The sequence below is a fragment of the Pyrgilauda ruficollis genome, unplaced genomic scaffold (genome assembly GCF_017590135.1).
Source record: "Pyrgilauda ruficollis isolate IOZ18807 unplaced genomic scaffold, ASM1759013v1 scaffold71, whole genome shotgun sequence".
Taxonomy (NCBI): domain Eukaryota; kingdom Metazoa; phylum Chordata; class Aves; order Passeriformes; family Passeridae; genus Pyrgilauda; species Pyrgilauda ruficollis.
Window position 1 is genome coordinate 2,495,323 of NW_024528933.1, and position 12,575 is coordinate 2,507,897.

Consider the following 12,575-nt stretch of genomic DNA (forward strand, 5'->3'; position numbering starts at 1 on the left):
TGATTGCTGGCAAAAATTCAATATAACAAACTCCTTAGAAGCAATGTAACATTAAGAAGCAAGCACTCTTTATTTAGCCAGATGCACAAGGTGGTAGCTCCTCCTACACTCTTGCATGCTGATTATAGGAAAGCTTCTGATTATACACTGTATGTTACATACATATTCATTGATTGTCCCAGAATAAAAATACACATTATAATAATTTACCCATTATCATTCAAGTATTTTCCCCCTCCTTTAAGCATGTATTCTTCTGTCCTGGGGGTCTCTCTGGTAGTCCATAGTGGTCAGGGAATGCTACAGCTGACATAGTCAAGCTGGCAGGGCACTGGGGCTGGTGAACTCCCACTTCTTCTTACACAACGGGCATTGTTCAGTTCCACAGGCCAATGTTTGTAGGAGAACAACCACTGTGTTAGCTCGCCAGGTGTAGACAATTTATCATCCAGTAACATGACAACATCAGTGGACAAAGGAAGGTCTACAGATGGCATTTATCTGGGCTTCTACGAAGCCTTTTGACACAGTCCTCCACAACATCCTTCTCTCTAAATTGGAGAAATGGATTTGATGAGTGGACCCGCTGCTGGCGGATATGAGAACAGTTGGACAGTAGCATCCAGAGGATAGTGATTAATGGCTCAGAGTCCCAAAAGAACATCAATGACAAGTGGTGTTCCTCAGGATCCATACTGGGACCATTGTTATTCAGTGTCTTCATTAATGACACAGGAATCGACTGCTCTCTGAACAAGTCTGCAGATGACACCAAGCTGAGTGGTGCAGCTGACACACTTGAAGGATGAGATGCCATCCAGGGGGACCTGGACAAGCTCAAGAAGTGGGCCCATGGGAATCTCAGGTGGCTTACCAAGATTGAGTGCAAGGTGCTGCACCTGGGTCGGGGAAAGCCCCAGCACCAACACAGGCTGGGGATGAACAGATCACAGCAGCTCTGGGGAGAAAGACTTGGGGGTGCTGGTGGGTGAGACGCTGGCCATGCCCCAGCCATGGGCCCTCACAGCCCAGGAAGTCAAATGTGTCCTGGGCTGCATCCAAAGCAGCATGGGCAGCAGGGCCAGGGAGGGAATTCTGCCCCTCTGCTCTGCTGAGACCCCACCTGCTGTGATGCATCCAGCACAGGACGGACATGGACCTCCTGAGGCATGTCCAGAGGAGGCCCAAGAAGTTGATGAGAGGGACAGAGCACCTTTCCTGAGGTGAACTGGTGAAAGGCTGAGGAAATTGGGTTTGTTTACCCTGGAGAAGAAAAGCTTCAGGGTGACCCAACTGTGGCCTTCCAGCACCGGAAGGGAGTCTACAAGACTCTTACAACAGCATGTAGTGACAAAAAATAAAGAATGGCTTTAAACAGAAGGAGAGAAGGTTTAGATTAGATATTAGAAAAACCCTTTACTGCGAGAGTGTTGAGGCATTGGAACCGGTTGCCCAGAGAAGCTATGGACACCACATTCCTGGCAGCTGGCTCAAGGCCAAGGTGAATGGGGCTCTGTGCAATCTCATCTAGTGAAAGGCGTCCCTGTACAGAGCAGAGGGCTGGAATTCAAGGATCTTTGAGGATGGTTCCAATCTTGGCCATTCCATAATTCTAAAATCTAATAACTGTATTGACATGGCATAGCTTGCATATATCACCACAGCTGGTTCTTTTTCAGTCTGAATTACATAATTTCAGGGATCTAGAAAATAAACCACAAAAACCGGAACTATATTACTAGACTAAAAAATACAGAAATTAAGCTCACCTTTTAGCTTCTGTGACAGAGTAGTTGACTGAAGAGGATGAACTCATGACAGCCAATAGACAGCTTTTCAGGCTGCATAAACTATAAACTCTGGATAATGAATCGTTGATTGTATATACCTTTACCTGACAAGCTTCCAAGATAATTCTTCCATATCATAAAAACATTACAATCTGTAACAGAGACATGCTTTAATTTATTTGCCAACATAATGAATCATTTGTTAATACTCACAAGCAGTTAGAAAACAGTGTTACTATGTCACGTGAACAACTACCAACTATAATTTTAGTTTTAGACATCTATGAGAATTGTACTTCTAATCCTTGACTGTAGACCAATATATACATATATAGCCACATAGCAGAATATCCCCGATCAAGGTTTTCAGAATATCAGTAAGAAATATTTTGTTCCTACACACTGATCCTCTACCTCATAAGAATATTATCATATATTATCATATTCAATAAGAAACTCCATTTCTCTTCAAAATAATTTTGTTGAAGATAAATGCGCATACCATGATTCGATGTACTAGTTTGCTGTCTGACAACAGGCTTTAACACAGCAAGTCTTCCAAGTGTTTTACAAACCTGGAATCTTATATTTGAACATATTTTTATTGTATTAGATAAATCAGCAATAGTTAGGACTATACAGAAGGAATTCTAAATTGAACTGTAACTCCACTCATCTTCAGAAAAAAATCATTAATTTAGTGTCTGTCACAATAAAAAAGAAATCAACATAGACAACATATTTACAATGTAAATATTAAAAAAATCCATTGTTTACGTCAAGTTGCACAACAAACTCATTCAAGACCTCTTTTCATTAATTAAAGCAAGGTAGCATGAAATATAAACTGTATTCAACAGTCAATATTAATGAGCCAAAAAGGTTTGGTTTTGAACATGACAGCAGATGGACATCCATATTAAAGTCCAAACCAGGCAACTTGCCTGGATTCCATTTTTACCATCTCTGGTTTGCAGTCACATGTCCACAGAATCATAGAATAAGCTGAGTTGGAAGGCATCCATTAGAACTACCAAGTCCCAACTCCTGGCCCTGCACAGGACACCCCAAAAGTCACACCATGTGCCTGACAGCATTGTCCCAATGCTTCTTGAACTCTGTCAGGCTGGCGCTGTGACCACTTCCCTGGGAGTCTGTTCCAGGGTCTAACCACCTTCACCTAAGGGTGAAGTACCTTCTCTGAATACCCAGCCTAAACCCCCCCTGACTCAGTTTCAGGCCATTCCCTCCGTCCTGTCACTGGTCACCAGAGATTAAGGAGCAGTGCCTGTCCCTTCCCTTCCCCTTGTGAGGAAGTTGTAACTGCGATGAGATCTCCCCTCAGCGTCCTGCAGGCTGAACAGAACAAGTGACCTCAGCCATCCCTCATAATGTTTTCACCAACCTTGTGGCTCTCCTTTCAATGCTCTCCAATACTTTATATTTTATATTGTGGTGTCCAATGGCAGCAGTTGGTGTAATACATTAATATAAACTGATCTTATTCATTCCAGTTGCTGCACTAGAAATATGGAGAAGAAAAAAATGCATTTCTGCTTCAATCTATAATTTTAACAGAAAATACAGCAAAAATAAACTTCCTTCTAGCAACTCTAAGTTTTTTGTTTGAGTTTTTTTCTTTGTTTGTTTTGTTTTTACAGAAAAGCAGTATATTCATATAGAATAGCTACATGTATCCTTTGTGATTTTTAACACCTACCCATCAGAATTCACTTTGGTGGATGTGTTCATAAGACTCAAAACACAGTAACTGCCATGCAACAGTCACTCACATAGAGAACACAGCATAGCTTTCTTTCCACCTCAAAGAAGAAAATAGTTGAAAACCTCGTCTTCAAAGACTCGCCTGCAGTTTAATTTCTAGACACATGTTAAGTTCCATTAAATTATTGGTGACTTGCACACTGAAAACTTTAACTTTATATGAGATAAGAAAATCTTTACAAAATACTTGTAGTGCTGTACTCAACAAAGATGAATCACTTCAATAAAAAAGAAAATGAGGTATCCTGGTATAGGAAACTAAACTTCTATCAACTGTGCCAAATTTTCACATTCAGACATAGCTCTGAACACTAATAAACTAGTATTTTATACCACCCTTTCCTTAATATTTATTGCCAAAAATATATATTCGGCTTTATACCAAAATCTGAACAGTAGAAAGTGAAAATAAAATAGTGCAACTAAATAGATGCAGCAGAAAAAAATCTGTCTCAAAACATAAGCAAAATCTCCTCTGACAGATCCATACCACCTTGAAGTTTTGGAACCTTCTGAAATTACTTTTAAGTCTTTTAATTACTTTGTGGGGGAGGGAAACAGGGAACATCTAATGACTGTTTTCTGGGAGTGCTAATGATATTGAATATACAACACCTCTCTGCTACGACACACATCCATTGTTTACTAGCACACAAATGGATACACTCCAAAAGCATGCTATTTCAATCAGAAAAAACAAAAAAAAAAAATTCAAGTAGCATGGAGTGGCTCCTCAGAGCCCCACGATCAAACAAAATAGTTAGGAAGTTTTTGCTTGACGAGGAAATACATTTCATGGACGTTACCACAAAACTTGTGTCATATTCGCCTCACGAACTTCTGAATATGCTTAACTAGCTTTATGAAGGCCATTGATTTAGGCTGGATGTGGGGAAGAAATTTTTTATTGTGAGGGTGTGGAGGCACTGGAACAGGTTGCTCAGAGAAGCCGTGGACGCTCATCCCTGGAAGTGTTCCAAGACCAGGGTGGATGGGGCTCTGAGCAACCTGGTTTAGTGGGACATGTCCCCTTCCCACGGCAAAGGAATGGAACTGGAGAATCTCCAAGGTCCCCTCCAGCAAACTGAATAGAACCAACATGTACTTATCTGAAACACACAAAGCCAGGCGGAACTACCCTATCTGCGCTGCAACCTAAAAGCTCACCAGTTTCAGCTGAACGAACCACTAGCTTTTCACTAACGCAGGCTGAAAAATTTTAAGCTAGCTAAAAACCAGAGTAGAAGCATCCCTTCGCACCGCTGGCCCCGGAGCGGCGCTGGCTGAGCGCACGCCGTAACGGCGGCTTTGGCGCTTTACCTGGCAGGAAGGGATGAGGGAACAAGGTCAGAACAGAGCTCCAGCAGCAGCACCCCGAGGCCGCTCCGGGCAGCCGGGGCAAGCGCGAACGCGGCCGCCGGGAAGCGCCGGGAAGCGCCGGGAAACGCTGCGCCGTTTCCAGGTCCCGCCAGCAGGGACGCGGCCGGCGCGGCGCGTCCCGCCAACGGCAACTTCCGGCCGCAGCGGAACGTCACGCGCGGGCGGGCTGGCGGCGCGCGCAGCCCCGCGCGGCCTGTCCCGGACGCGACCCGGGCGCTCTGGGCTCCGAAAATACAACGGGCGAGTAGGAAATGAAAATGAGGGGCTGACGTGAGAGCCAGGTTGAGATGTGCATGGCCTCAGGTTCGGGGCAGCACATTCTTCTCCCGTATTATCAAGAGAAACAAACAGGTAAATGGTTTTGAGAGATCCTGGGACAAAAATCACAGCAGGGTGGAGGAGGGAGACAAGGTTATCATTCCCTTCTGGTCGCCTCACTGCATAAAGGGAAATGTTTCTTTGAAACATCTCAACTGAGAATTTCAAGACCCAGATGTAAACATATATGATGTCAAACAACAGGAGCATAAGCGAGTGGGTGAATGAAATCCACCCCACCATACCCTAGAAAAGTGGGCAATAGCAGTAACATGTCAGCAGTATACCCTTCAAGGTACAAATGGAAGTTTTAATAAAAAGAAAAAAAGCTCTGTAGTATTTTCACCCTCTGTTGATATAAAGACTCAAAACTTAATTTCTAGTCTCTAACTTGTTTTTTGGTTTTTCTACTTCTCCATTATGTATTTATTCTAAATGTCTAGTGCCAAATGAAATAGGTTCTTTGCCCAGGTTCACAAAAATAGATTTCATTATGTTGCAGGTCTTTTAATAACAGCATGGTTGAGATTTTTTGATCAAAAATACAGAGTGAAGAGGATGTCCTCTCTGCTGTTGTCTGATGAGTAGTCAAAACTTAATATGAAAAATGGCCTCAGCTAATAAAAAAATTTACATTATGTGAGAATATGAAAGGGAGCAGAGACTTAGCATCATATTTGAATGATGTGATAGGTTTTGGCAGTATAAAAACTTGGAAAATTCTGAACCAGCAGTAATATTAGCTTATCTGCCCAAAATGTCCCTCACACAGTTTTTTACATTGATTCACAAAAGTTATTTTAGACACAATAATCTTGCTGCATGCATGTAGTTAAACAAACACCTTTCTTTCCTCCCATACTGAAAAATACATATCTTATGTAGAACCATATATAGAATTATTTTGGTTGGAAAAGACGTCTAAGATTTTCAAGTCCTACCATTATCCCAGCACTGCCACGGCCACCACTAAACCATGTCCCTAAGTGCTGCGTCTATATGTCTGTTAAATACCACCAGGGATGGGGACTTTTGCCCCAAGTGGTCATTCATTTTTACGTAGGAATAAAGGTTTTTGTCTGTCTTAATATATTGACGATTTTTTATTTTTTTATGAGAAAGTTGATGTCAGGGATATGAGCTTTGCCACCTCCAAGAAAATCAAACAGTTCTGACTTGTTGAAGCCATCAGAAAAATGCACTTTTTTCTTGCTTAACACAGTTGGTGTGAAATTTTACAGTTAAAGTTTATAAAACAACATTTTGTATTTTAGGAAGAGAGACCCTAGAACAAATCACAACTTGCTCTGTGGCAGCTGCAGTGGGTGTTTTGGGCTTGACTTGAGTTTCAGTATCAAAACCGAAAGGGGTAAGGTAATTCTTCTGCAAAAGGACTTACCTTTATGTTCAAGTAGCACAGAGGGGAGCTGGTAGAAAACTGACCTGTAAAACTTGCGCATCAGGCCACACACCAAAGAGGAAAACTTAAGCACAAAATGGCTAGGTCTGCGCCTGTGAAACAGTGTAAGGAGTAATTTTTTGTGCCATACTATGACTTGTAGGTGGTGCTGTGTGGGGCCACCACGTAGGACTAAACCCAGAGAGAGTTGACAGGCAAGCTAATTTTTGATGCAGAACTAGAATTAGACACAACAGGACAAGCAGGCTGTAAGAAAGAAGGTAGTGGGTTTATATCTGGTTTTGAGATTTTCACTTTGAAGAAAGGTATTTGTGGAGAGGCTGGCGGTGGCTGATGTGCTCACTAAGGAGATAAACTGACAAATGAGAGGAGGGCATAGTGGCTTGAAACGCTAGGTGAGGAGAAGCTTAATGTGGACTGGTAAACCAGGAGAGAATAGATATGGAGAGGACAAGGGGAGTAACATAGTCTGAATCCTAGCTAGAAAACAAAACCAATAAAACAAACAAACAAACAAACAAACAAAAACCCAAAAAAAAACCACCAAAACAAAACAAAAAAAATCTCCACCAAACCAAGGAGTTAATGGCGACTAAGTAGCAAGTAAGGACTCCGTTGCAGACTTAGGAAAATAAAACAACCGTGAATTGTTGTATGCTGGGGTAAGTCAAGACATCAAGCAAGCGGCTGGGGAGTACTCAGGTAACACGGGCAGCTTTGGGTCCGGCAGCAAGAAGGGATGAAAAACCCGGCAAGGGAACGGCTCCTAACCGAGCTCGTGGGGCATGAGACACACAAAGGACCCCGCGGGCACAGTCGCACTCGCCCGCTCTGGGAAGGAGATTGGCGCTCATTAACCACGCCAGCCTGCCGGTGGCTGAGCAGGGCCCATTCCCTCGTGTGCGTGGCGACCCTCGGCTCGGCTCGGCTCGGCTCGCGCCGCGGCCGAGGGCGGTCCCACAGCGGCGCCGCCGCGGCAGCTCCTCCTCTTTTCTTCCTCCTCGTCCACCTCCGCTCCCTCCAGCGGCATCGCGGCCGCTCCGCCCCCACCGGAGGAGGAACAAACCACTTTTCTGACTGTGGGGAGAGGGAGCGAAGGAGGCTTTTCTCATTCCTTTCTCCTACCCTGCCTCAGGTCCGGCGGGCTCTTTCCTCTCGTGGCTGTCCGCATTCCTCCAGGCGTGGAGGCGGGAGCCGAGCCGTCTGTCTTACGGCGGGGCGCTCGCCGAGTCCTCGCCGTCGCTCCTGGGCTCCCCCGCCGCCCCGGTGCGGCGTGCCGGGTGGTACCGGCCCGCTGGCGGGAGGAGGCGTCGCGGCTGTGTTTCCCGCGGCGGGCGGTAGGCCGGACGCCAGCGCGGTTGGTAGCGGCGAGCTGCACCGCCGGTGGTGAAGCGGCGGGCGGGCTGGGGAGAGAGAGGGGAGAGAGAGCGAGAGCGCTCGTGTGAGAGGGAGAAAAGGAGTCAGGGGGAAGAGGGGGAGATAGGGAGAAAAAGGGATGGATGGAGGAGAGGAGGGCGGGCGGAGTATCTTTTCCGCGCGCCCCCTCCCTCCCCCCTCCTGCCCCCCTGTAGCGCTCTCGCGCCATCGTGCCCGCGTGCGTGAGGGGGCGAGCGGCCGGTCGGGGACGGGGGAGGTCGGGACGACGTGGCGGGTGTCTGTCCTGGCCGGGGCGGCCTGGCCCTGCCCGCGGGCGGGCGCTGACGCTGCGGAGTGCCCAGGGGGTCTCTTTGCCGGGGTGAAGGGCGGGCACGGCGCAGCGCTCCCCAGCCGGGGGCCGCCCGCCCTCACTGACATGCCTTCTTGTGTTGCCTTTCTCTGCTCTCTCCAGCCCCGGTGTGTTTATCCCGGCAGCGAGTGGCACCTTGTGTGGCTGGCAGTGTCTCGGTGGTTGCTGGAGTCACAGAGCCTTTCCTTCCCTGAGCCCGGCTCTCTTGGCGGCAACAGGGCGTCACGTCGGTGAGAAAACATGAGCCGAGATTTCAAACCCGGAGACTTGATCTTCGCCAAGATGAAAGGTTACCCACATTGGCCGGCCAGGGTAAGGCTCCCCCTGCCTCGTTCTCTGCGGGGTGCGCTTACACACCTGTGCTCAGCAGCACCTTCAGCTTCGCCTCCTGTGAGGGCGGACACGGCTGGGCTCCCAGGGGTAGAAGCGGCTTTGCAGTCACATTGCAGATCTGTGCCGTAAAATGTAGCCCTCTCAAGTAGTCATTAGTTGTCCTAATTTGTGTAACGCGGCTTTATAGAATGAAGACTGCTGTATGGTAGCCTGACGGTGGAGCATGTACAGGCTCCTGGAGCTGTTCAATAATGGTGTCCCCAAATAACTGCTCTTGGCAAAAGAAAAACACGAATTTACAGCAAGATTTCTTCTAAGTGGGCTATGTCTACTGTGCCTATTTCTGTTAAATAGGCTAAGTGTATGTGGTACCTTGTCCAGTCCTTTTTTGTGTTCTCCATGCTCCAGTGGTAAAGGCATGCCAAGTTGTGGGACTGCTGTAGGTCATTTGTTGGATGTGGGAATGGAGGTAAAAAGGTATTTATGCTGACTTAGGAACTGGAGTTCTTTTAAAGTTTATTACCCTTTTGGTACTACTTCACATTTGGACTTCCACGAGTTATCAGGTCAGAATAAGGGTAGGAAGTCTTCCTCTTGCTTTTCCTTAAGGATGGGCAGTATGTGGATGAAGTTGAATTGTGCCTTTTACCTGTAACACATTGTAATCTCTCCTTTTAAGAGAAATGGTCATGTGAAAAGTATCTCTATAAAATGAAAGTAATGTAATTTTCTATTGTTGCTAATACTAGTTTTGATTCGGCTATATTTTTTTTACATGCTGTTAAAGAGGTCTAAGTTCGTGCTATACTTTTCTGTAGCTTTTGTTTATTCCCATTTTAATGCTTAATTTTTACATATTTCCCCCTAAACTGTTCTTGACTGTTACTTGATTTGAATTATAATAGGCTGTGTTTTTCCTAGGTGGATGAAGTTCCTGATGGAGCAGTAAAACCGCCTATGAATAAAATGCCTATTTTCTTTTTTGGCACCCATGAGACGTAAGTCCTTTATATTTCAGGGTTGTATTTTTTCCATTTTAAAATGCTGTGACAAAAATTTACCTTCTCTGAATGTAGTGTATTTAAATCTGTTGTATTTATTAGCATGTCTTCCTAAATGTATCTGTTTTGTCAAGACATGATTCTGTAACATTTACTTAAACTCTTCAAGTGAATGGTAGACCATAACATGTATGCTTTGCTCATCAGAAGAAAAAAAATTGTACCCACAGTGATGTGGCTGATTGGTTTTATTTTTATCTGTAATGAGTTTAATTACAGTCCTGTATATCATCAAAATTCTCAAACTATGTTCTCAAAGAAAGTGAAATAGGCGAAATTTGAGAGATGGACAGATTATCATGTACTGGAGTTGTTTTTTTTTTTCTGATGAGGTTTTGGGTTGTGGGTAGTCTTATGTTTATGAGATCTGGAGAGAGATGAGGAAGTACAGTTAGCTTCATACCTATCTATCAACCTACAAAATACTTATCTTTAGGTACTTTGAGCAGTGTTTTGCAGTAGTACAGTATTTGCTTTGCGAGACTGTATGTCTTCTACTGCTGAATTTAATAGAAAATATTCTGAGGTTATGTAGTTATCTGGTTTTGAAAATTACAGTGTTGCTTTTTAGCATGACTGGTTGGGTTTCTGTAGATTTAAGGCACCATCAGATTCAGTAGTCCATTTTTTGAGTTGCTGAAAAAAACCCAAGCAATTTAAACCTGTATTGGTGTGCTTTTAATTCTTCTGTTTTAAAAACGGCAGATTGAAGTTGTGTGCAAAAGTTGTCCATTTCTCTCTTTCTGTGGAAGGATCTTGCTTTTTTTCATCTTATTAAATGGATTTAAATTGCTTTAATCTGGTACTTTGTATCCATCTTTAGCAAGTAAGTATCTTGCAAAGATGATACACTGTCCTGTTGAGTTAGAGAGTAAGCATCCCCTGCTGTTGGCATTACTTACTATTACTTTTCTTAAACAGTGATATTTCTGTGATGAAAAAGATACCTATACGCTTGGATCATGTATTTTTTTTTTTTTAGCTAATCTCATCTTTCAATAAATCTTTCAATGATAAAATTTTTTTAGCTTGATTGGAGTTTTTCTCTGTGTGTAATTTTGTGGGTAAAGAAGAGTTCCTGGAATTCAGTTCAAGGTTGCAAGGTTTGTCTTGTGCGTTGTTTTAATTATCATTTAAAATGTGTTAGGTTACCTTTTTTTTTCTTAAATTTTTTACACAACCAAATTTTTTCTTTGGCAACTGCAACTTTGGTTCTGTTGTTGGCGAAGTGTGTGTCATTCTGGATTGCAGTGGGGCTTTGTGCAGTTGTAAATGAGTTTGGGAATGCAGGTTGAATGTAAGGAAGATGGAATTAACTCCTCATTTAAAGGTTTAAAAACACCTGTGCAAGTTTTGAGAAGTTTTATGTCCAACTTCAGATTTAGCTTAGGGCTCTTAAGAGGTGTTTGGTTTTAAAAGGTTTGGTAATTGGGGGCTTTTTTGCTTTGTGTGAGTAATTTGAAATGTTTGTTCCTCACTCTGGTGTAGTTACTAAATAAAGTTTTGCTGCAATCTGGTTTTTTTAGGCTCTAGGTTCCAGGTTACTACATTTCAGAAATCCATAGAATACCAGAGAAACGTTTTGCCTCTGTTTCACACACATTGTAATGTATGGTGTTCCATGACCCAGCTGTCTCCTGGTGTTTGTTAAGCATGTTGCTTATCTTAAGATCTGTAGAGTAATAATAGGTGAAACTTTGAAAGTTCTTGGTCTCACTCCTTACGGCACATACCTGTGAATTTAAATAGGAAAGAACTGATCAGGTGACAAAGGAAACTGGTGTTCCATGGCATGTAATTTTGTTTAGGTTTTTAGCTGTAGTGGCTTCAGTGATCCATCAGGAATTATGTAGAGTTAACAATTTTTTGTACTTTTTTCATGGAAATTAAAGTAAATTTGGTAAACTTATTCTGTGCTGTGCTCCTCACAGTTAAGACTTACACATTGTGCAAAGTTAGATCTCTATCTTCAGCATTTTAGTAGGCTGTGTATGTATAGTCTATCATACTGCAAGTAGTGGCAGCTCTGAAAACTCACATAATCAGCTTATCATGCTAAAAAGTCCTGTATAAAGGATGACAGGATTTCAGGCTCTGTGGATGGTTACAGCAGAAAAAAGGAACCATGGAGGAAAAGGAAAGCAAGACTGGTTTGGAATTAATTCTTACTTGACTTGTAGAAATAATATTAATTAAGTTTATGAAATTACTGTGATTAAGTCTTAACCTGTGCTTTGCATTTTTTTTGTTTTAAGTTTTGTAAAAAAACCCAACTGAATGTGTTTCTATCTAGGGAGAGTAATAAAATTAATACTATTTTAATAAACACTTTATGTGGATATGCTGTGACAGTAGATCATATCAGTACAAATTTTGTTTGGTCGCAGACAAACATGTCACACTGAACTCTAGTTTCTGGACTTATTGTGTTAGGGTAATCTCTTTTCATTCAATTTTTCTTGTTCCTTTTTCTTAATTGGTACATGAGGACTAAACTGCAGCAGCCTAGTTAACTTCATAATCTTTTCACAGTAGCTGTTCTCAGGTGTTTTTCAATGCCTGACAATGTGGGCAAAGGCGTAGAGACTGGAAAAATGCTTACTTTTAGAGAATAGGGAAGAAGAGAGTCAAGTTTTTTCCTATTTTTGTCTCACCCAGTTGCTCTGTCTGCCTCCCCATCTTTTTGGACTGGGTAAATAAGCTTGGCAGGTGCATGTTTTCCACACTGGCTGAATCCTCTCTAACTATCTCTTGCCAAGAGG

The 12,575-nt window shown here is 43.2% G+C and overlaps 2 protein-coding genes across 6 annotated transcripts in view; one reads left to right on the top strand and one right to left on the bottom strand.

The window, feature by feature from the left end:
• CCDC171 (coiled-coil domain containing 171) overlaps window positions 1-1,871 on the bottom strand; it is a 142,412-nt gene extending 140,541 nt beyond the window's left edge. Inside the window, 1 exon segment of the mRNA XM_041485557.1 lies at window positions 1,770-1,871. Coding sequence (XP_041341491.1) covers window positions 1,770-1,816 — 47 coding nt within the window. The 5' untranslated portion in view covers window positions 1,817-1,871.
• Window positions 1,872-5,169: 3,298 nt separating this feature from the next.
• PSIP1 (PC4 and SFRS1 interacting protein 1) overlaps window positions 5,170-12,575 on the top strand; it is a 36,700-nt gene continuing 29,294 nt past the window's right edge. Inside the window, exons 1-3 of one of the 5 annotated variants that reach the window (XM_041485575.1) lie at window positions 5,170-5,306; window positions 8,522-8,731; window positions 9,674-9,750. In XM_041485575.1, the coding sequence (XP_041341509.1) occupies window positions 8,660-8,731; window positions 9,674-9,750 (149 nt within the window). In that variant the 5' untranslated portion in view covers window positions 5,170-5,306; window positions 8,522-8,659. Of the gene's footprint in view, window positions 5,307-7,817; window positions 8,077-8,111; window positions 8,135-8,521; window positions 8,732-9,673; window positions 9,751-12,575 lie in introns of those variants that run through there. The other 4 variants (XM_041485574.1, XM_041485578.1, XM_041485576.1 and 1 more) reach the window with 4 other exon arrangements.